The following is a 24,951-nucleotide window of genomic DNA, read 5'->3' as shown; positions in this document are numbered from 1 at the left end:
CATTCAAGCCGATTGATATTGAAACCAACAAAGAGGACATGAAGGAAGTTAATAATTACTTAGGAGTATAGCACCAGGATATGATTCCAATACTGGAGGATCCTACAGAAGCTAACACGAAAATGATAAAAGCAATTCAATAAATATTCATCGCAGTTATGCAACTCAATATTTCTCCCCAGCAATGAAAGTTCCTGAGATGATAATGCTCCCGATGCCTGGAAAAAATACAACAGAACTAAGTTAGCATAGGCCCATAAACATTACACCAATATTACTCATATTAAAACAAATGGAACCTATACTGCTCAACAAAAGCATTATTCCCTATCAACAATTCGGATTTGATAAAAAGCATGACACAGTGGAGTAAATTCATCCAGTAGTGATGCAGGTGATGTCCTGGAAAAAAGGTAAATCTAGGTAAGAGACTAATGTGAAAACACATATATTCAATGAAAGGTAACAAATGGAACCTAAACTTTAAAATCTTTACTAGATAATTGGTAGAAAATCGCAGCTGTCATTACAAGATAAAATTCTAGTATATAGAACCATTATGGGACATACGGAATATAGCTGTGGGGATCTGCTTCCCAGTAAAATCTAGAAAGATTCTGCCCAATTTCGTCTTAGAAAGTAAAGTACAACGCTGCAATGAGAGAAATACAGAAAGGATTAAATCCCATACAAACGTGCTCGAGGGTGATTTATTTAACACGCCTAAAACGTTTCCATGTAGTCAAAACAGAAGAATGTAGCTTAAGAATTTTGTAAATTCATACTATTTATATTTACTTATTGTTTACATAAATTAAACCAATTGCAAATTCAGTCGAGTTAAAAAAAACACTTTATAAAGGTTCAAAAGTGAGCTAGAAACTAAAAGAATGCAAAAAATGACACTAACACAATAACTGATGGTCTTGAGTTAACTGTTAACTTTTTGGCTCCGGCTTTGGAGCCTTTATCAAGATAATCGTGGGGATAGGTCGATGGTAATCATGTTATTTTCCATTTTTAAGGCAAATTGAGGCCTTGAAATCAACCAAAAAAGGGCTTCCTACCAAATAATAAGAAACGAATTACCTCCTCTTGATAATGGCTCCAAAGTGGGACTCGAAACGTCCAAACGTCAAAATTCCAACGCGGCTTAACCCGTGAATCGGAGGATGATCTTCTACCAACGAAACACTTTATTCTCATCGATATTCTACTGATAGGCCCCGAAAGAAAAGTTGTTAACAGTCTGCGAAAATAATCGTTTAGCACGCTAATGTTATTATAGTTGGTTAATTTGTGATCGTTAGCATCTAAATCTGAAGATTATGGTGGATGATCGACTAATTCAAAGCCTGCCTGAGCTAATGCAGTTGTTGTAATTGTCGACATGTGACTGATAGCTTTATTTTGATAGATGGGAACACATTTGCGCAATTCCCACGACGTTTCTTTTCGATCGCCTCGCGTAATTTGAGTATATTCTAATAATTCATTGTCATTACTATATTTAAATGAGTATTTTGAAAATGCATATCAGTGATTCAACCATTATTTCATATTATATTGTTCTTTTCATTGCGTTCGTTATTTGATTTGATAATTTGATTTAATAATCAAATTGAGTACAAGGTAATTAACACTTTATTGTCAATTATTTAACAATTAAGCGTAACGAAGTTAATTTAATTCATTTTGAAGGTATCTAAGTTAACTTAATTTGTTATTGACAGTGAAATCTAATGAACGTTTCTATTTGGAGAATTACCGTAATGAAATAAACGTTCACCATATAATTGAAAATGAAAGGCACATTTCATGCATATTCTGTTTAATTTTCAGTTTCTACCCAAAGAAGGATATTAGAATGAACAGAACGCAGATATATATGAAACTAAATATTGTTGATGACGCACAACGCGGTCACATTCCTTGGAAAGCAGGTTCAAATCTTATAATCCTGATAGCAACAATGAGTACTTTAATTATTGTCCTTATAACTTGCAAAATTTTGAGTGCGAAGTAGGTGAGAATTTAATACAAAAAAATGAATCCATTTCAACCTGATTAGATTGGTAATTAAGGAAGTAATTTATGAAATTATTTTATCGTTAACGGTCCTAGATATGTGTGCAAAATTTTATAGTATACAGGATTGAATATTATTGCAAATGTAAGAGATTGAAAATTACGTTTCAAACTGATGAGGATTATACAAATAGAAAATATGATTTATTATTTTTAATTTATACATAGCTAAGAAGCTTATCTATTGTTTATGTTTTAACATAATTTCCATTTTTTTCGACATACATTTAAAGACGACACTTCAGTTTTTGTATTCGCCAATCCGTTGGAGAACCGTATGACTTCTGTTCTGTTTCGTTTTTCTTGAAGCATTTCCTCATAATTGAAAACTAGCCTAAAATCTCCCCCCATAATAATAAGTGAAGCGTACCTTCCCATTCTAAATTGATACCTTGGATAGGATATTCATCTAGTTAGGTTTAATTTTATCTAAAATGCAATCCGATAATTCCCTTATTTGATAAATTTTTCACATCATGAATCGAAGATACGTGGTAGTGATAAAATGATTCATACAGTTCTACAAGAAAAATTAAAAATATTTGAATACAACCCATGGCTCAAGAATTATAGTTTCTCACTGTCCTAATAACTTTTCTGATGTTGAAATTACAGCAGTTTTTTAATGATATAATGATAAACAAAGCATTATTTTACATAGATCCTAAAATAATAAACCAAGACAGATAATGTTTTCAGTTTCCTGAAGAAGAAAATAAAAATGTAATAGATATGATTGAATAAAACAATATATCGAAACATTTTGAACTTTCTATCAATTTTTCAAGTTTAAAAATACGATCAGGTTGTTTTGTAATTAATATTAATTTTTTAATTATAACTTAGCCTATAGAAGCCTTGGCAACCTATCTACTCAATGTTTTATCGTAGAAAATTTCAGCTATGGCAGTGGATCTGTTATGGCATATATTGAAGTTACTTTTGAGGTTCATACAATTGTAATTGTGATTCGGGAGTCTTGCACAGTAAATAATAATTCTTAATAAACAATTAAGAACCTCTCGCAATGTCATATGCTCCATTTAAGAGGAACAAATGATTAATGCATGATAATGCACGCCAAAACGTAGATAGGACGGTGCAAAATTATCTCCAAGGAGTAGATGTCCTGATATTAACAATTTGAGTCAGTAGGCTGGAGCTCTATAGCATATATCTAGAGGTCTAGATGTAGTGTCATTCAGATTAACTAGCATTAGGATCAAATGGATCAAGTTGCGATTAGAAACTTCTCCTAAATCATCTTAAGAATGAATATACCAATAATCCAAGCTTCATTTATATGCTTCATTTTTTTTATTTATTTAAAAATTGTGTGATTAGATTTTCGGTTATTTTTTCGTCCATCCAGTCATCATTTCAGATTATAAACCAGCTTTTATTCTCATATTACTTTTTGCGACGCAGTGCATACCATCATCAAAACAAGATTCCTAATTTTTGTTTTAACGAATTCACAGGTAGTTAAGAAATTTTTCAATGTCATTTCAAGTTACTTCTATATGTATTCCGATGTGTTATTTTCCAAAATGACAAAAATTATTCAATATTTCGTTTTTGTATACAAAACTCGTACTCATGAAAGCACCGAAACGAATTTATTCATTTCATCTCACGTAATGTAATAAGAAAACTACTTTGCAATAAAGATTAAAATCTCTATTGCTTTTTCTAGCTATTAGGTTGATTACGTCATCGTTGACTGCTCATTAAATAGTGAAAGGAAATACTTATCGGCAATGCAAATAAAAACTGTTTTCAAAGTAATTAATTAGTCGAGAGAACACAAACCTTCTTGTTTTTCCTTCCACCTTTATATCCTCACTCATTGTTTACATAGAATAGAGCCGTACTGAGTTAAATTGTACTTGACAGGAAAATAAAAATGAGCATTTCAATTATATTAAACTACTCCATGTTTTAGCAAAAAACTGTAATATTTTTATATATCATTCAATCATTAAAGTTGAATAAACTTATTCCGCTTTTTTATTTATCGGTTCATCGCCTGATTCAGGATAGTTTCTACAATGAAAAATTTAGGTTTAAGTTGCCTGCACGTGAGTATTTAACAATTATCTTGGAATTGGAGGATCATTGGATCATTGGATCAACTCAAACGCGAGTTAACATATATGCTTTTTTCCCATAGAAGGGGAAATCCTCATGGACACTCGGCGTCCTTGTAGGGAAGTGACTAAACTGTCTAAGCCCTCCTTCTGGCTTCACCAGTTTGCAACTCTCTTTCTCTCTTTAGTTTCCATTACATCGCTTCCTAAGTGTACTTCCAGGACTCCTTCGATTCTAGCAAGCATTCCATCATGTTGGAAATCATGAAACTCAGTCAACGTTTCTGGGTATATAAGTTTCTGGCTTCTTCCTATCTGGAATAGTGGAAGATCGTATGCTCAGCATCGTTTTCCTCACTGCAATAGGGGCATATAAGAGGTCTGATCTCACCTGGTGTAAAGATACCGGAGGAAAGGATCCGTGGCCATAAAAACCGATAGTCTAGCATACGTAAGTCGGTGAGAATAATGGCAATTAAACTAAAAAGTGTATTTCAATAAATTAGTGGAAGAGAGGAGCATAACAATTCCCACTTTTGAGGACAGAAAATGCATGCAAAATATTATCGAGGAATAACACTGCTTGAAAGCACTATTGAAGCATTTACAAAAACTATACTTGAACAAATCACAGAAAACATAAGTGTACAGGAAGAACAGATTCACCTTCGACGAAATATTTATTATCAAACAGATATAAACGCATACATCTGGTTTGTCGATATGATAAAGGCCTTCGAAAGAGTGAGATTGAATGATTTCTTCGAAACATTGAAATGAAACAACAGAAGATATAAATTTAAGCACAAGATTTAGAAAAGGAGACTCACTCAGTCACTTAATATTAAATTTGATAATGGGAAATACATTCCTCCACGTCTTCTGCTATGCTGACGATTCTGCTCTTATACTTAATATGATCTCCAAAGGCTAATACATTTCTGATGATCTCTAAAGGCTACTAAATTTGTTTAACACTGAAGCGAACCAAGTGCTCATCGCCACCGAGAAGACCAAATGGATAGTGACGTCCAAAAATATGATCGGAGTCATGCAAACCTTTTTCAAAGTAAGATAACAAACAAGTAAGCGGCTCGAATTTTGGGATGCCTGCAAGATATAGTTATAAATATCTGAATATCGAATATGACATCAAGCTAAATAAAACGATGTTAAGACTATATGCAGCAGAACCAAGACCAGATACAAGTAGGATACTACAGAAAATGACAACAGTTGAAACGATAATACGAAGAAGTATACAAGGTAAAACTCTACACGATAGAATACAGAATGAAGCTATTAAACAATAAAGTGGAATACAGGACATAGGAAGGTGGGTGGGGACGAGACTAGACTTTGTGTTCCAGGGAAAACTTGTTGACGATGAACAGGCAGCTACTAATATGATCATTCATGTTAGAAAGAAGAAAAAATAAATTATAGGTTGAATGTGTGCTTGAATATTAGTGATTATTTGAACGTTCAAGTTAATGAACAGCTAGTATTTAAATACATTACGTAAGTAAGATACAGCGTGGGTATAAATTCTTCATACCCGTTTTGTGAATAAAAACTGCTTACATAGATAAGAAGTATTCAATATTGATAATTCAGTATATTTTTCGTGTTCTTTAACATTAAGTTATATAATTATATTAACCTTTGAGGTTTTCATAATTACAGTTTATGCTAAATTCGAGATTCAAATCTAGTGAAGATGATAAGACTATTGACTTCTTTTCTGCGTCACAATTCGGTATATAGGCCTTAGAAATGAAACTTTTAATCACTATTTACCATATATATGAAGACAAAGCGTCGCGGAAAGTATTTATTTATCTCAAAAGTTGCTCTAATAGATATAATCAGAGTTTCAAAAAACTCATAAATTTGGAATTACAAACTTACATCTTTCCTTTGAAATTCCGTCCGCTGAATTCCTTGTACTATATTTTGTGTACGTTAACCAGATTATAAGCAAACTTCTTAGAACTAAATGTACCCATCATGAAGAAACTTCTAATAAGATATAACTCATATCTGAAATAGCTTCTTTACACCAGAAATGGAGTTTGTTTGTTAAATAGCTTACAAGTCGAAACAAGTCATGTTCCACCTAAATTGATACACTTGTAGCTTGATACTGAAGTGGCGTGTGCAGATGAAATTTAACTTGAACTAGAATTCAGCTTAAATTCAAATCAAGTGCAACAAGGACAGGCTTCAATAAAAACAAACTTTTGTTCCCATACCAACGTATGATACTGTTTGTTTCAAATGAAATTGAATCCATATAAAACTCACTATAGTTTCATCTTCTTTATTCTTGAGAAATATATTTAGAAGAAAATTGAATTTAGAACATTTGACTTTCAGAGTTATCATAATAGAAACAAATATGATTATCATTTCCACGATATATTTAATATTAGTATCGTTTTACTTTCCGTCAGTTTAATTCATGTTAGTTTAAAAAAAATATTCTCGGAAGAAAATCCAGATATTATGGAATGGCGAGATTTCAAAAAAATTGAAACTAGTGATTAGATTCTACTGAATTATTTTATCAAGAAAGCCAAGAATATGAAATTTTCGATGCTATGGATATGAGGTCTCACTGCTAGTTGTTTAGCTATAAAAGAAATTGCTGGCTAAACAGAGTATCCAATAACTGATGGTTTTTTAAACATCAGGATATGAGCTATAAACTAAAAATGTCCAGGGTATAAACGGCAGAACAAGTTACCACATTTTCTTCTTCAGATGAACAATATTTGCAAAATTGTTGAATATCGAAATCACTCGTTTTATGCTTAACATGATGGATACTATAGCATCAGCGAGGTCAGGAAACTTGTTTAACACCACCTGAAACTGAAAAATTCTGAATAATATACGGATCATGAGCTAAGGCGGTTTTCGGCAATCAATACATAGAAGAATCCATATAAATAAAAATAGAGATGCCACAAAAATGCGACCTGAATGTCTTTGTGGAAACTGATGAAAAAACATGTTTCCTGATAAGTATAACAAAAAACTAATGAGTGATAATATCCCTAAATAGATGGCAGTCACCTGCGAATGTCAAAGATAGCAGAGACATCTGAGATAAGAAGACACATGTTGTTCACTGGTAACATCAATTAAAAATTTCAAATGTTTTTGAAATTCGGTTGCTATTTCTTTTTGGGTTTCCTAACTAAATAACTATGCTTTATAAAATGAAAGTAATTCTTCGATATTAGTTTGTTCTTTTCAACATTTATGGTTGAAAAAAGAAATAATTACAATAGGAGTATTACTCATACTTTTGGATAAATATTCTTGCTCGGGATTGCTCCATAAAATGGCCAAAAATGGTTTCCATATTGTTGATTTCTTTCTATTGGACAGTACCCCAACTTTCAGTTCCTCCAAACGACCTTTTCCAAAACGCGACATTTTTTTATATAAAATTGTTAAAACTTATCAACAAAGACTCAATAAAAACGGTCAAGTCATAGCCACTTTAAATTATTAAGTCACCAAACATTAAACAGAAATAAACGCTGCTTAATATGTCAAAATCCAATTTAATTTATTATTTTCAGTATAAAATTTTTGTACCGAATCTGCCAAGAATTTGAATTGATCACAGTAAATTTATTCTAGGTTGCGATTTTTTCACGAAAATTCGCTCCTCAAAATAGTTTTGAAAATAACTTAAGGTCTAAGAAGTTTATAAGCGAAAATATTCTCATTTATCCCAAATTGCAATCAATTACATAAAACACGACTCCTCAGGGTAAAATATAATAACAAACTTGAAATTATGAAAAAAACATTTTGTTGCATGTCTACAATTACCGCTAATAATATGTAATTGACTTATAATTAGAATATTTTTAGGAACAAAATGACGAAACCATTGCAGATATTTTCTGGAATGAGATCCTCCAAATTTTATTTTGTAAACTTTTGGGCTGTGCGTTTCTTTTATGAAATGAAATCTTCTTATCAAAAACCTCTCTTCATTATGTTACAGCAACTTAGCAGAAGATTAAAGGGACAAAATTTTTCTCCTCATTATTCAACAACCGAACGAGAACTTCTGGATATCTCAATAATATAGGACTTTGAAGTCGTTAATGTAACTTTTTCTGATTAATTTTTTGTCGTTCAGATATAATCTGAAGTTTCCATTCTCAAAAGATTCTTTTTAATAAAATGTTTCATGCTATTGTACTCAATCAGCTCTGTTGTCTACAATAAATTGATTATCATGGTTAACTGGTCTATTTCTTACGAACTATAACTAATGTTTATCATTATTGTCTCATAACTTTACATTTCATTTGCTTGCTCACAATATTGGCATTCTTTATAACAATTTCGACAAATAATCGTGGTCTACTTCGTTTTTTAGGATATTCCAAAGATGTAAAATGTAAGTAGTATTAACTTTCCTGTCCAATTTATCCCATAACAACTCAATCGGGCTGAGATAGGGCTACTGCGAAGGCTAAATCCTTAATTTCAGTACATTCTTCCTTTTCAATTCTTCCAAATACTAGTTGCAAAGTTTAGAGGAATGATTGGGATCGTTTTCAAACCTGAAGATAAATTTTCTGCCGATCAGACGCTGGCCAGAACGTACTACATTTTCTTTCAAGATTATTAGAGTCTCTTTTTTCAAAGTTCTCCAATTTTTACCAGGTTTTCAGTTGGTGTTTCTCCAAAAGCATCCCCAAATCATTACCAAGCCTTGGCCATGTTTTACAGTCGGTAGTTCACATAAATCTAATATCAAATTTTTACTGGTCACTTCGTAAAACTGTCTCCAATTTTCAAGTTCTTTAACCCACTGCAACCTTATAATTTTTGATGTCCTAAAGAGGTTTCTTCACCGCCACCATTTTAAAAAAACCATTTTCTCTCGACTTCCTTTTCAATGTAAAAGTACTCAAAGTCAGATGTTTAGATTCATTGCTCTGAGCTACTATTTCTGGGCCCGTTAGTAGTCGATTACTTTTACTGATCAATATATTTACTTGTGCTATTTCGAGGCCACTCCATGCTGGTAGAAGCATACTTTTTCAAGTTGTTGCCTAGACTATGGAACTTGCGATCAATGGACTAGTTTCGGCCGATAGTTCCTTGGTTTTACCCATTTTGAAGCTTACAAGTTTGAATTAGCATACGAATTCCATAAAATGAGGTATCGGTCTAAAAAGTAGAAATCATAGCACGGTCTTACATCTCACAGGAGTAATTGGGGCCAAAATACAATCATAAACACCGAAGAGATAATTCACAGTTAAAGAATAATGAACAAATAGGTACTTGCACTCACCTAAGATACCATTGTGACCTTTGCTTGACAATATGAAAGAGAAATTGATTAAATTGTATCGAGTGGGCAGAAATTCTTATTGGAAATTATTAACAATCAATTGAATAACTTCATTCATTCATTCTGAATTCAGTGCGTACTTGCAGCGGAAGGAAGCAATTGAATATTGTATTTTTCAACTGATTAAATTAATCTCTAATACTAACTGAAATGGATCAAACACTGTGATATACAATGAATTGCATTGTACAAATTTCATTTGAAATAACTCATATTTTTGTTCACTAGAAATTTAATTGCGGAGTCTGTAGTAATTAATCGCATTTCTGGGCTTAATTTTACTCCGCTATTTCGTTTTCTTATAATTAAGTTGTCTTCCTTAGAGGACTTCGTTAGGCAGAAATCAAATTGAATACGAGAAAGATATGTCGCAGAACTTAATTACTTAGTAAATACTGTAAATTATTAGTATAGCCTCAAATAATCGTCATAGATGGAACGCAGGAACGAGAGAAGAGAAAACAATTTCAAGGTTCAGTTAACGTTTTCATGTTATACGAATGTTCCAGTGGTTTTACGAACTTTAAGACATGAGAATTTTCATTCATCATTCATCCAAGCATACTTTTACAAATTTGAGATTGTCTTTCCATATTCGTAGGAAAAATCATGTTCATAAAACGATTTTAACTGATCACTTATCCGTTTTTTAATCATTCCAACAAATTTAATTGGTTGTGTTTTACATTTTACCCAGTTTTCAATCTCTGGGATTGAGTTTTTTCTCTAGCTTGCTTTACATGTACCATCTTGTCATTTTCCTGCCATGTTTCCAATGTTGTTTTCTTTTGAGCTGCTTTGTTAATGTACAAGGAAACTTGCTTCTTCAATACCAAATCTATTGGAGCTATGGTTTGTAATGCTTCACTCGTCACTGATCGATTTGAACTCTTATTACTGTCTGTGTTAGATTGATAGGCCTTAGATTTTAGAAATCAACCTTTGTGGTTACCACTAAGTAGTGTACTATTTTTTGTAGCATGATGATGGTGTCATTAAGAGACAAAACTGTCTGTTCTGGGATTTTAGTATGACTGCTCCTGTTTTTTCTGGTCATTGCTAGGTCATCTGTTTTCTTTTAATCATTTGTTATTTTGAGAGGAATATCACTTTATCGAAGATACTAAGGACTATCTATAGGTACTATTTTTTCTGGATATACAAATTGCAAGGATTGCCGTCGTATGAATGGAAAATGAATCAATATATTAATTTGGAAGAATTTAAATTTGAAATAATTTTCATTGACATCTTCATTTACTGCATGTTTTGTATAATTGTCGACTCGAGATCTGGGTGGCTAAATAAATAATCTTACACGTACCATCCAGTTATCAGGGTATGTTTGATCGAAAAAATTCCGCACATAATGTGTCAGGCAACTATCATGTTGTAAGAATATCTTACGGCGAATGACTAAGGATATAATATCTCCATCTATTGACTATCTCTTAAAAAAATGTCCTAGAATCCTGCACCACACATTTATAGATCAACGACGCCGATGCTGGATGTCCTGCATCCAACGAGGATTCCTTTCTGACCAGCAGTGTGTATTATAGCGATTTATTGTGAAACATGGCCTCATATGTTCACAAAATTCGTATTTCAGGATTACTGTGTATCATATTAAATAGCTAGTTAGAATAATCCAGCCTCATATCAAAATCTCCAATATTCAGACTTTGGTGTAGTACACATTTCTAAGTTATCTCGAGAAAATATCGACCGTCGGTTTTCGTTATTTTAATGTTCTCAAGAAATATGGAAATATAATATATTAATTAATAAGAAATATTTAGATAATTTTTCAGAAATTCTCATTTATTTATACAAATGGTAATAGACCAGTTTGAGTTATTCGTAATGTTAGAGCTGGTTGACGTGAAATCAACTGCTGTTTAGCATGAAGCGGATGACAGTTCAGTTACTTCAGCCGATTTCTATCGATTAATCGGTATTAATATTTCAATTTATTGCCTATTTTGGAAATAACGTATAATAGAATTTGTATGATTCAAAAACTCAGTGTCCATTGATGCGATAAAATGAAATATGCATATCATATTAAAATAACAAAATAATTCAATCATGCACGGAATATTTTAATCATGAAACGAACCGTCATTAGAAAAAACATACCAATATTTCACTAGACACTTACCGAAATTGTAACTTTCGTCATGATATCCATCCATAAAATTCTGACAACATAACTTAACAAAAAATTCTGTTCCAGGGGGATTCTACTCCAAGGCAAAAACAAGTTGGATGAGGCCATTCTGAGCTACCAGAGGGCAATTCATTTCAGACCGTCATTAGCTCGTAAGTATAAAAGTAAAGTACATTAATTTTGACGACTTTTATACTGGAAGCGCTAGTTGGTTCATTATTCTGGTGGTCTTTTAAAAAATTAATTCGGCGACAAACCTTTATGATATATAGTTGAAATAACGTTGTGATGGTGCAAATTTTTCTTTTTCAACGCTGTACGAATAAATTGTATTTTTCATATTTAGTAGATTGATATTAATCAGATACATCTAATTTTCGTTGAAATTCTTTGGTTCAAATAATTGTGAAGCGAAATATGACGAAAAACTTCACCAGTAGAATAAAATTGATATTTTGTACTAAAAACAAGGCGTTGATTTGATTTGATTTCCATCACTATTTTTATATTCATTCTAATGTAAAATGGGAATTGCGAGATGAAAGATGTGCGTTTATAATAATTTATCAAATATTATTTACAAAGAACAACGGAAATATTGTAAAATTAATTGAATTATTAATATATGTAGCAAATTGGGTCATAAATTTGCTGGTTCTATTACTATCAATAACAAAAGAAATAATGAAAGAATGAACGAAGTAATCCAAATTAGAATTTTAAACACCTTGACTACAATAAAAGAAAATTTAATTCATTCATAAGTCCTTTTGATAATATGTTCACAATATTACTTGATTAGCATGTTAACATATTTTTTACTACCGAAATTATGGAAATAAGTGATTTTTCAGGAAATGAACTACACAAAGAAAGGCAACGGCGTGAAAAACACCACAAATTTGAAACCTCTCAAGTGTTAAAGTGATTTTAAGAAGCCTTTTCCTTGAGAAAACAATTCATTAGAACGAAATAAATAAAGTATTTGAAAATAATTGCTGAAGACGTTTTACATTTCTTTAAGTATGATGGTGTGGCATGGACTTGGATTGCAGAAATTTGAAACACAAATTCAATTCGACATAACTTAAAGAGGTACAGAGGGAAAGTGACAGCATTTAATCACAGATAAAAAGTAACTTCAATGCTCTATAGGAAGCGGGGTTAATTCAACAATTAGCAGTTTAATATCGCGCACTGGAATTAGCTCTAAAATACGAGATTAAGGCCAGTTCGATGATGGTCTATTCTCAGTTAAGACTAGAACTAAATCGCCTGCTGACAATTCTTTTTCAATATTTTTCCATTTAGATTATGTTGCAATCGATGAAGATACTGACCGATTCACGTTTCAAAAATTCCGTTGAATTTTATAACGCGCTCAGAAAATCAATCTATGATAGAGGCTTCACTAACATCTAGGACGCCAGGAGAAGCTGAATAGTCCATCAATTAAAAAATGGCCATGGTTTGATGCCTAGAAAAAGTGAATATTTGGGTTGGTATTCTTGCAATTAGCCCCACTGAATTTGATGTGAGATAATGTCTTAATAATAAAATTCTTGATAGTTGGATTAATTTAAGAAAAGCTCGACTAAGTCTTTTCTCTTGACTCATCCAAATTCGATTTAAATAATATCTACAACTTCAAGATTTGGAAGATTTCGTATGGTTTTGTTCAAATTAAATTTTATGAGCACAAATACTTATTCTTAAAAATAAATATTTGTTTATTTTTGTATAGGAATCAAAATATTTTGAATTGCTAAACATATATTCCAAATTACAGTATAGTTCACGTATGTTGTACATTCTATTATCATATTTAAGTGACCTGCTTTCCAACATTTTCAAATGAGACCCAATATTTATTATTCTAAGGAGAATTTTCTGGCTTCCCTCAATCTTAAGATGTCAGCACTTCTCTATATTAGTTGGGAAATATCTTTTGCCATTCGCTTTTTGATCTCGTGACAGTTTTTTAAGGTGGTCATTGGATTGTGTTCATAGACTATCAGTAAATATTGTTTAAAAAGTAAAAAACTAAAAAGGTAAAAATAAAAGTACTAGAATTGTTGTGAAAAAAGCGTTGGGCGTTCGATAACTCCGCGGATGGATGCGAAGAAGAACATTCCATCACCCCCTGTCACTTTGACAGGTCCTCATCCTTATTCGCGTCGCAGTTGCGCACGTAGAATCCTTCCTCTGTCCTGTGTTCTATGGGAGATTCTGGAAAGTCTTATCTTTTTGTTGAATTTTAACCTGTTGACTATACACTCTTGTCTTCTTGGTCTGGACGTCTTAATGTCTGTATGTGTTTTCGCTGCCTCCGGTAAACTCATTATAACCTTCTTCGGTAAGGAAAGATCTAATTCGAGTGGTCCTTCGCTTTCTCCCCTGTTGGTTCACTCGGTTAACCTAGGATCTTTGAAATTTTTCTAACCGACTTATGATTATGCATTTTGTTAATATTTGGTGGTTGCTGCAAACTATCAGCGGTGTCCGGGTTGTTTTTTTATGAAATTATCAAAACTTTCTCAATTTTAAATTTCCTGACAATATAATTGTTTTAACTATTTTATTTTTTTCATAAATTATTTTGTACTATTATAGTATTAATATTAAATTATGTATAGCTTTTTCTCGGTTTGAAAGACTCGTATGTTTCCTTTATGGTTCAAAGGGTAGACATTTTTCTCTATAACTGTGTTTTATAAGTCTACATATATTTTAATCATCTTCTAATGTCACTACAATTTTCTAAAATCTAGAGGAGAATTTCTAATTTTTCACTATAGATGAATGTAAGATATAGAAGTGTAAATTGAAGATTGAAAAATTATTTTTTGATTATCACACGTTATTTATGCCTCTCGTTTATTAACAAAAAAGCAAGGTGCCTACTGTAATATTACAGGCAATGATTAATGACTGTTTGTGCTTTTAAATCGATTCTTGATGTGGAGTAATTTTGTGAACCCATTTGAGTCAATTTTTTATACATCATGATGTGTTTGTAGAAGTTATTGGTAATTGAGTAATAATATCATGAAGTTGATGTAGTTGTACGGACAAACTTTCCTAGTTGTTTGTTTCTAGTGAATAATAATAGGTTTTATCAACATTTCGTGTCCATTACAAATGCATACTATCCGTATGATGAGACCTGAATGTAATAACTACTTTAATGATATTTTTTATTGAATTATTTTTATTTAACTACTTCTGTTGACTCATATATTAATTAATCAATGTGAAAAACATCATAAGTCACAATAACTTGATACTATCACCTACTAAAATTGATAAGAAAATATTTTTGGAATAACTTGTGAACCGAAATCAAAATCACTCTACATTTTCACCAATGGATCGGTCAAAAAAGACGTTTTATCTTATGCAGAGACTCTCAGGTCTCATGGTATTACAAAATAAGCATCCGAAAGCTTCCAGAGATATATGAGAAGTATGTAGAGAATGACGGAGGCTATCTAGAAAACCTGTAGAAATTTCAGCTCAATAACTCATGTGAAATATAGCATAATTGTGGTTTATCTTTGAACCACACTTGTATTCATGAAAAATGAATGAAATGGTCCAAGTATCGTCAATAATTCGTTTGGTTATAGAATTTTGACGCATGTTAAGTTTGTGTAAGGTTAGGTTAGGCTAACAATTTGATATCTAAGTTGCAATATGGTCGCAGTAAACCAGGAGGGTTGTCTGAAAATTTTCCGACCAAACAAAGAAATGAAATAATTTTTTCATCATTTTTGTTTCTCACTAGTCTATTCTAAGACGACACACGTTTCTAGAGATACCCTAAAGGTTTTAATGCTTCCAAATGCTTACTGCAATTGAATTTCAGTCCCTAGAGATAGTCGAATGACTGAATGACAATAAAACCGTCTTTGACTTTTTCCGAATTGGTTCATCCTTGCAGTCTCTGTCTTGAATAGTTTTGTTTATTTTGGAAGTATAATGATGTATCCAGATTTCATCTACAATTATAAATCGAAGAAATCCGACTCATTTTGCTTGAACCGTGTCAATAAGGCCTGAAAAAGATTCATTCGTATGCATTTCTACTCCATAATGAGCAAACGCGGTACCCAATGCGCGGATAGCTTTTGCATGTATGTGGCTAATGCATCCTTCTGATATATCGATGGCTTCTTTCATCTCTCTAATCTCAACTTAATGGTCATCCAGTACTATTTGGCTGGAACGGCTACGTTTGAATTCCAGATACCTAAACTTTTACGGTCGTAAATGATGGTGCGAAGTCTTCGTACAAATTGTCTAAATATTTAATTTTAGCTCGATGCTGAATTTTTTCCATTTTCAGAAAAGTGCACATTGACCCATTTATACGTTCCTTAAACGGAATCTAAGCATCCAAAATGGCTGAGATCTAAGCGAAACATGCCCAAATATAACCCCAGGTTACTTTAAGTTGGAAACTTCTTAAACAACCCTCGTAAACTCAAGGATTATTTTCATTCAATCTCATACTCCACTAACTTACCGGAAATCTTCTATACCTCGCAGTTTTTCCTTCTCTTCTCCCCATTGTTTCCCCATAGATATAAATATATGCCAGTGAACTAGTAACTTCACACCGTTAGAAGTGGTTTAGAGCTGATTGAGAAGCTCATAATTCTGGATTTGATCAAAGAATATGAGGTACAAAAGATTATTTCTTCCAAGAATTGGAAAATTTGGGTGCATTGTAGTAGCAAGATCAAAGGAAATATCAAATATTACTATGTAAATAGTTATCATCTAACCTTTGTAACATCTCTAAGTTGAGTCATTAAAAATTCATGAAACAATAATCGGTGATATACTAACTGCAAAAGACCTCGAAAATTGTTCGATAATAACTTCAAAAGTTAGCAGGCACTTCATGCGAAATTAAATGTCGGCTGTTCACGTTGACTTTTTAGTTATTAACAGGAACGTAAAGAGAAAGCGAGCGGCTTCACTCTCATGAATATATAATCTACCAGCGGCTTCGAAACTTCTTGTAATTAACACTTCTTATGGAAATCCAGTAAAATTAGTCGAAACCCCAACTGGAAAATATATTCCTCAAATAGAACTAATCTGCATTTGGTATTTTATATTTTCGTTGTGAAAAGAAGGTTCAACGGAATCAGACTTACCACTTGAAGTTGGAAACTTTTCCTTGGAATAATCCTTGGAATCTTCTTTGTTGAATTTAAACTTTTTGGTGGTTATCTGATTTTGACGGTTCTTTGGGTAAAAAAGGAATTAATTATATCAGTTCATTATATTATGTTTCAATTATGAAAAGTCTTACAATGCAAACGATTCCATTGAATTTTCTTAGTATTGTCAAATTCTTATTAGGATTTGATAACTGCAAAAACATTTTATTGTATATTTTTCCAAATATTCTCATTCTCTATTGAAGGTACATCGTCACACGTTTTTTCCATTGATCGAAATAGTGCTAGAAGTCTTCTTAGGTGTGGGCCTTTAGGAGCTCTGCCATTTTTTTCTTTACCGCTTCCATCGACTCAAATCGAGTCCCTTCCAAAGCAGATCTTTTTCTAACCTTTCTAACCTTTCAAGAAAATCTGAGCAGACCCGTCGACGCAAGATCTTTTAGTTTGGAGTCAGATTTGTTGGCACCAACTTCGCACAGACTTTTGTCATGTGTAATTACTCGTGTAAAAATTTTTTAATTGTTTATAGCCTCGGGAATAATCCGGATGCTAATTCGACGATCTGCACGCACAATTTGGTTGCTTTTGGTTACTGTTTCCGGAGTTGAAACAGTCACAGGGTGACCTCGGCGCTGGTCATATTCAGTGCTCTTTCGGCCCTCACTAAAGCACTTGCAACACTCAAAAACACTCGCACGAGATAGAGAATTGTCCCCATGGGCTTCTTAAAACAATTTATAGCACTCAGCCAGAGTTTTTATCAGTTTAACGAGAAATTTGAGATTGATACCTTTCTCCTGTTTTACGTCACACATGTTTTGGGACATGCATTGACATGATATCTAGATACTCAACGCACTACTCGTTTTTTACCGCGTTTAGGACGCCCTCTAGGCGCGCAATCTCGTTATTTAATAGCCAGACCTCGTAGTACTGCTGTAGAATAAATACTCTAATTAACACTTGCAAACAGTGTGTCTTTAATGAGATGATGAACCATGGAAGTAATGCATAGGTAGACAGTTGGAATATTTTTTGTATTTATTGGAATCTATGGTAGAAACGTGGTTTAAAAAATTTCCCCTACCGGCAAAAAATTGAACTAAAGTCATAGGGTCACTTCACATTACGCATATAAACAAATAGTATCTACAAATATTTTTATGAAATTATAATATCTGTTTCTCATTAGATTCAGCTCTTTAGTGTCATAAATTGTTAGTATTTTTTTTAATTGATCGTCTACGTCTCTTTCTTTCAGAGAAGGTATTAAAGGACAAGCAAATTCTTCAGATCAACCTATACAATCATATTTTATTTCTCTCCAAATTTGTTTATTCTATAAACAAAATGTTTATTGGAAGGTGGAAAATGGGAAAACTTTTCATAACGACAAGCTTTGCTTTTAAAATCAAATACACAACAACGCACTTTACTTTTATTTTTTTTTTGCTGGGAATTCGTAAACAAAAAAGTTTTTGAAATCAATTCTGTACTTTTTGGATACTAAATTTTATCCGTATGTGTAGAGCTACTTGTTTCAAATCAAAATTATAATCGGAATTAAAATATGAACTATTGCAACCAATATTTACAATGGTGAAATTTCCAAACCATTCAAAACATAATCATTATCACCTCTTTATTTTTTTTTTTTATAAAATTATGGAGGCCAGTTAGATCAGGTGAATATGGCCAATGAGGCATTAAATCATGACCCAGTTCGGACGAATGAGCAGGCGCAATGTCTGCAATGAATACAGTCGTTTCTGCTTCTTAAATTTGTCAATAAAACGTCTCAGCAAATGGGACTTGTGACATATCGATAGGATTTCATTTGAGAATATCCAGAAGGTCTGTCAAGTGAGTTTTTAATCAGCACTAAGCATTTATGACACCCATCTTGCAGATACGTATAATCTTTCGTGCAAAATATTCAAAATCCATTTATTTAAAATGTTCACATTAGCCACTCTACGTATAATTCCACGTTTACTAAGTTCAAGACAACGGATATTATTAACCATTTCTGAGGTAGTTATAGTGGATGGGTTCCTTAGATGTTCAACATCATATGTTTTCGAAAGTCCACTGTGTATATTTACCCAAATTACGTTGCTAAACTTCGAGAAGGCGTTTTTAAAACGAATTACACGTCGAGTAACGTTCATTCAATACATTAACAAAACGGAATCTGAATTTATTACAGGTTTACAATATTTATATGTTTTACAAAGTGCCTCGTCGGCGTTATACAATAAAGCTTAATAAACAATTATACAACTCTACGGTGACATAATAACAAGCCAATCCACAGAACAGAAACAAGAAAATATATTTGAGGAAGGAGAAGACATCCAACAACAATTAATATCAAAAGACAAAATTGAAGCAACAATGCACAAGATGAAAAATAGGAAATCACCAGGGCTGGATAACATTAATAACGAGCTTCTTAAATATGGTGGCAATGAATTAATAGACCAAATGCATGTCATGTTCAACAAGATATACGACCAGAGAAAAGTACCAGAGGAATGGAAAGTAAGCATAACGATCCCCGTCTTTAAAAAAGGGGAAAAGAAAGATCCAAATAATTATAGAGGGATCAGCCTCCTAAGCACGACATCAAAATTACTAACAAAAATTATTGCAGAAGAAATCTCAAGTAGCGGCATGAGCGAAGAACAACAGGGATTTAGAAAAAAATAGATCAACCATAGAGGCTATATTCATCTTAAGACAGATTGCCGATAGTCCGATTGCCCATATAGTACAATAAAACCGCGTTTATGTGCTTCATAGACTTAACAAAAGCATTTGACAGAGTGAGATTACATGACGTCATTGAGCTACTAAAAAAACGAGGCGTAAACCAAAGGACAATAGACATCATTCGGGACATGAACAACGGAAATAGCACATATGTAAGAGTAAACAACGAACTCTCCAGTAAAATGCCAGTATCAACAGGGATCAGACAAGGAGATAGTCTCAGCCCAATACTCTTCAACATTATAATGGACGAAATCATAAAAGAAGTCAAAACGGCAGGCAGAGGATACAGAATGGGAAAACATGAGTTTAAGATAGTTTGCTACGCTGATGACGCGGTTGTGATATCTGAAGATGAGGATAATCTGCAAAAACTGCTACACAGATTTGAAACAGTTGCAGGAGAATTCAATATGATCATATCGAAAGAAAAGACACAATCCTTGACAATAGCGAGAGAACCAAGAAGATGTAAACTGGCAATTTATAATAAAAGTGTAGAACAGGTTATGTCTTTTAAATATTTAGGGGTTAACATCACGAGCAATAGGAACTTGAAACAAGAAGTCAAAACGCAAACAACAGCAGCATCTAGGATATCAGGATTCCTTCGAACCGTGATATGGAGGAATAAATTTTTAAGTTTCCAAAGCAAAACACGGATATATATAAAACTTGTGTCAGACCAGTAATGACATACGCCATAGAAACTAGGGGGGAGACTGCAACTACTAAACGGATTCTTAGAACAACCGAGATGAAGACATTACGCTCAATCACAGGGAAAACACTAAGAGACAGAATAAGGAGCAATGAAATCAGAAGAATGTGTGACGTTCCGGATATAGTGAGATGGGCCAAAACTAGAAGAAAAGCATGGAGAGATCATGTCAATAGAATGAACAACGATCGACTGGCGGAAATCGCAAAGGAAGAGAGACCCAATACAAGTAGACCAACTGGAAGACCACCAAAGCGCTGGTATGAGAGCTGGTCCTCGCAGTCACAACTTAGGCTGCCTCTTTGAAAACACAAGACACAGTCTTAAAATAAGAAGAAGAAGAAGAAGAAGAAGAAGAAACAATGTTCATTGACGTATTTCCCAACAACTAACACTGTTTTTTTCACATGAATATTAAAATTGATCTGTCAGATTCATGCAAAATTTGGCAATTCTGCATAAGACAGAGCTCATTTCGGTATTTGGTATATTTGAAAGAATTTATGTCCAGCCTTGACTCCATGATCCAGCGGTAGAAGGCACTTTGTGTACTAACAAGACGTTTAATTGTGGTTAACTGCATTGTGTATCGTATATGATACATCGCATATATAATACTGCTACTGACATCTGTTGGCTTGTATAAGAATTTCATTGTGTTGTTGTACGGCTGAAATAACATGTATTAGAAGATAATATAAAATTCTGCTGTCCTAGACCAACAACAGTTGTTCGTACTGATGGATTTGAGCATTGCACACAATTTGAAAAAAAAAAAAAAAAGAAATTGATGGAAATATGATGGCTGTAAAGCATGGATCAATTCATCTGAAGGAAATGTAGAAAGAATTTTTTTATAAACAGAAAGATTATTTCACATTGTTGTTTGAAAAAAATAAATTTTGAATGGTACTTGTTGAGTTTACTCCCATATTTATTTTCCCTCGAAACATACTGTATCATATTTAATAACATTATTTTTTTATTTTAATTATGACAAAAGTGTAATCAGAATTTTTTAAATAATTTTCCCTGTTTAGGAAGGGGTAAGATACTATGAGTTTTTTCATTTTTTTGCGATTTTTTAAAATTCATGCAGTTAAGGGTTAAAAAACTTGGGATGAAAATCTTTTTTTCACACATTGTACGACATATAAGATCAAATTTGAAATAGATGCATGTTGAGAGAAAATGAATCCATTTTGCATGATTATGATTCATGGTATTCTAATTTACGAAAATGAGAACTTTCGGTCTATAATATTCTAGGTTATATCAATAGTTTTATAGTCATCTGTAAAGTTGTTTGATACACGTAAATTATTTACGATAATTCAGAATATTAAAGATCCACGCAAGTGTTTGTCTTATTCTCTACGTTCATCCCAATAAACAATCAAATGGTATCCATATGGAATGAAATCCATATACTATTCTATTATCTTTTTCGAACGAGAGAAAATGTTAAGAAATGTGGAAGACAAATTGGAAAGAAAAACGGTGCAAAATCACAGACGCCATTTTTTTAAACAAGGCCAACAGAAGGTGACAATTTAATTCAATTTAAGAGGACACACTAAGTCGACAGACATGCGCCAGCACGAAAGAAGATTAATGAATATAAATGAATAATAGGAGATACGTGGTGAGATGAGAGAGACATTAATTTTTAATTTATTTTCCTTGTCACATTATTAAAAGATTTTGCGTGATTTATCTAAATCTATATCCTATTGACACATCTACTACTACGATTAAATAAGAATTCGTTTATTGAGATCAAATGCTAGAAGGCAGGAATTGATTAGTATAGAAATCGATGTTATTTAATTGGAATTTTCGATACTACATTATGCCGCCCATTTTAGTTTTCTTATGAGAGAGGATGACCTTCTGTAGGAACATACTAAATTGTTTATTCAAGAGCGTACATTCTCGATTCCACGATCAAAAGAATTTTTATTCTCTCGTCAGTTTTTCGAAGACGGATTGACGTAGGAGCTTCTTGGATGAATTTGAAAGTAGATTTTATCCTACCTTGGCGTTGGATTCGTTGGATGCGATCAACATACATGCGTACATTATCGAAGTGGAAAATCTTATATTATGAGTTATTTTTTTAGTTTATACGTTTCTCATTATTATCTTCATCATTCATATGAATATATCTTGTGCAACGTATCAATACCTCCTCATTTGGTAAGGAAAAAAGCGTTGTTTCATCAAAATTAGGCACCAGCTTACACATCTGCTATTGCAATTACCAAAATTAAAGAATTAAAGTTTAAATTGCTACCTCATGTACATTATTTACCAGATTTAGATCCGTCGGATTGTATTCTGTTCCCAGACTTAAAAAAATGGTTCGATGGTCAAAGATTTTCCAACAATGTTGATGTGTTGTTGGCAGTTAATGGAGCTTGACGATTCTTATTATAAAAAGGGTATCGAACTTATTGAACATCGCTGGGAAAATTATATGGATTTAGAAAAAAGGTTTGCCTAGTATTTCATGGAAAACGTGACTTCAAGGAGGATCCTGGGTGGTTTGATTGGGCATTTCCATGGAAGCAAACACCAAGTTAGTTTTTAGTGAACTGGCGGTGGAGCTGGGGATTTAAGGCGAACCGATACATAGACGACATTTCAAAGGATAACGTCGTTAGATCGTTGAATTCTATCGAGCATTTATGGGATGGAATGATTATGTAGACGAATTTAAACATAGACTACTCATTATGAAGCTCAGTATAATAGATTTTAGGTGCTAAAAAACTTTTTTGGTAGAGAATTTTGACCGCGAGCGTGCGACTTGAGTTGAGCTTCAAGAAAATATTGTTACTTGAAGGATTCGTTAGCTCTAGGTATATAAATGGGCACCACAGACTGCACTAACGTCAATAAGGAAGTGATAGATTTGTTTTTGGGAAATACCAATACGTACTCACATAAATACATAAACATATTGAGTCGAAATGTTTTTCCTTCCACCGCCTCATATATAAGTAACAAGGCATGTGCCACAAAGGTATAAACCTTTTGAAATATCATTTCTCATCCAAACTTAATCTCTTTGCCTTTTTTTCGTGAGCTTCGTACTTATTTTATATAAAATATTCATTCAGATATTTTCAATGTAGTATTTTTGTTCACGGTGTTAGAATAAAACATAAATCGCCGCCTTTATATATACGGCCTGTTAATTTTTAAAAGATATTTGTTAAAGCAAGCAAAAAAAATCCATATCTCAGATTAAATTTCCTCGACATTTCTATTTTTTATCTCGATTTTATTGTACATAATACGTATACTTTTATTGCTGGCGCGTTCGTTTCAGCGGTAAATTCGTTCAAAGAGAAAATGCTACGAGAAGAATATTGATGAACAGCATCTAAAATGTCAAATTATCTTGCAATCAAAATCCTTTTTGGAATCTTTTCATATTTTCGCGGAACAAACTCTCATAAGCCGTCCGCCCCTATATTCTTTGGGAGGGCCTCCCAAGAGGATCTAGTCTTTCTTTTGCTTTTGGAGCAATAAAACTCCACCACCGGAACACGTTTTGCATAAAAATATGTCTCGGATGAAGAAGAGATTCAGTCCAGAGATATGAATTGGCGTTATTAAGGAATCCGAATGTTAAATATCTCCCCGAGTATTGCCATAGCAACTTTATGAACGCCACGACGGGGTTCTTAGTTATTGACGATATTCCTGCCGTTTTATCTACATCCCAATGATTATTCTCGTAATTAGATTTCGAAAATATTCCTGGAATATACGTCTTTGAATTTTATACCTTTTATTCATACATTTGAGGTTATGGATTTATACAATATGTTTTCATATTTTTAATCATCCGATATTTTGAATTATCATTTACTATCCATCATTTTGACTTTATATGGGGTCAAGATAGAATAGAAGCAACAACTCATAAAACAGACATCGTTCATTTTTAAGGAAATGCAAAAACACGTCATATATTAATTATTCAGTTTATGTGTGAATTGACTTGGTTAACAATTGATATTTATATTAGTAAAATGAGTAAGGCAGGCTTGTAGGCACATGCTTATGCTGATGATTTGGTTATCCTTTTCTTGGGAAAGGACGCCGCCGCTTCTCGGGGTCCAATGACAAGGGCTCTACGGATAGTGGATATGTGGTGCCAGTCCGAAGTGCTGAGGATTAACCCAAGGAAAACTGAGCTGCTTCTCTTCACGAGGAGACGTCCAAACATAACGTTGGGCGGTATAACTCTAACGTACTCTAGAGCTGTAGAATATCTGGTACTAAATCTGGATACAAGGCTACTCTGGCACGAACACGTGGACAATAAAATAAAAAAGGCCACCAGCGATCTCTAGGCATACAGCCTTTGTCTGTACATGGGGTCTTACACCTAAGACCCTCCACTGGATTTATACCTCAATGGTATCTTACAATAAAAATGGATTCGAAGCCATGAGGACAGCCTACAGGCTGAACATCCACAAAAAAGTGCGGGC

At 33.0% G+C, this 24,951-nt stretch overlaps 1 protein-coding gene across 1 annotated transcript in view; it reads left to right on the top strand.

The window, feature by feature from the left end:
* Positions 1-24,951, top strand: part of LOC130448910 (protein O-mannosyl-transferase TMTC2-like) — a 289,690-nt gene that overhangs the window by 173,023 nt on the left and 91,716 nt on the right. The window contains exon 5 of the mRNA XM_056786514.1: positions 11,816-11,901. Coding sequence (XP_056642492.1) covers positions 11,816-11,901 — 86 coding nt within the window. The remainder of the gene's footprint in view (positions 1-11,815; positions 11,902-24,951) is intronic.

The sequence above is a fragment of the Diorhabda sublineata genome, chromosome 9, assembly GCF_026230105.1.
Source record: "Diorhabda sublineata isolate icDioSubl1.1 chromosome 9, icDioSubl1.1, whole genome shotgun sequence".
Taxonomy (NCBI): Eukaryota; Metazoa; Arthropoda; class Insecta; order Coleoptera; family Chrysomelidae; genus Diorhabda; species Diorhabda sublineata.
Note: the sequence above shows the minus strand (reverse complement) of the source record. Positions and strands in the feature narration are given on the sequence as shown.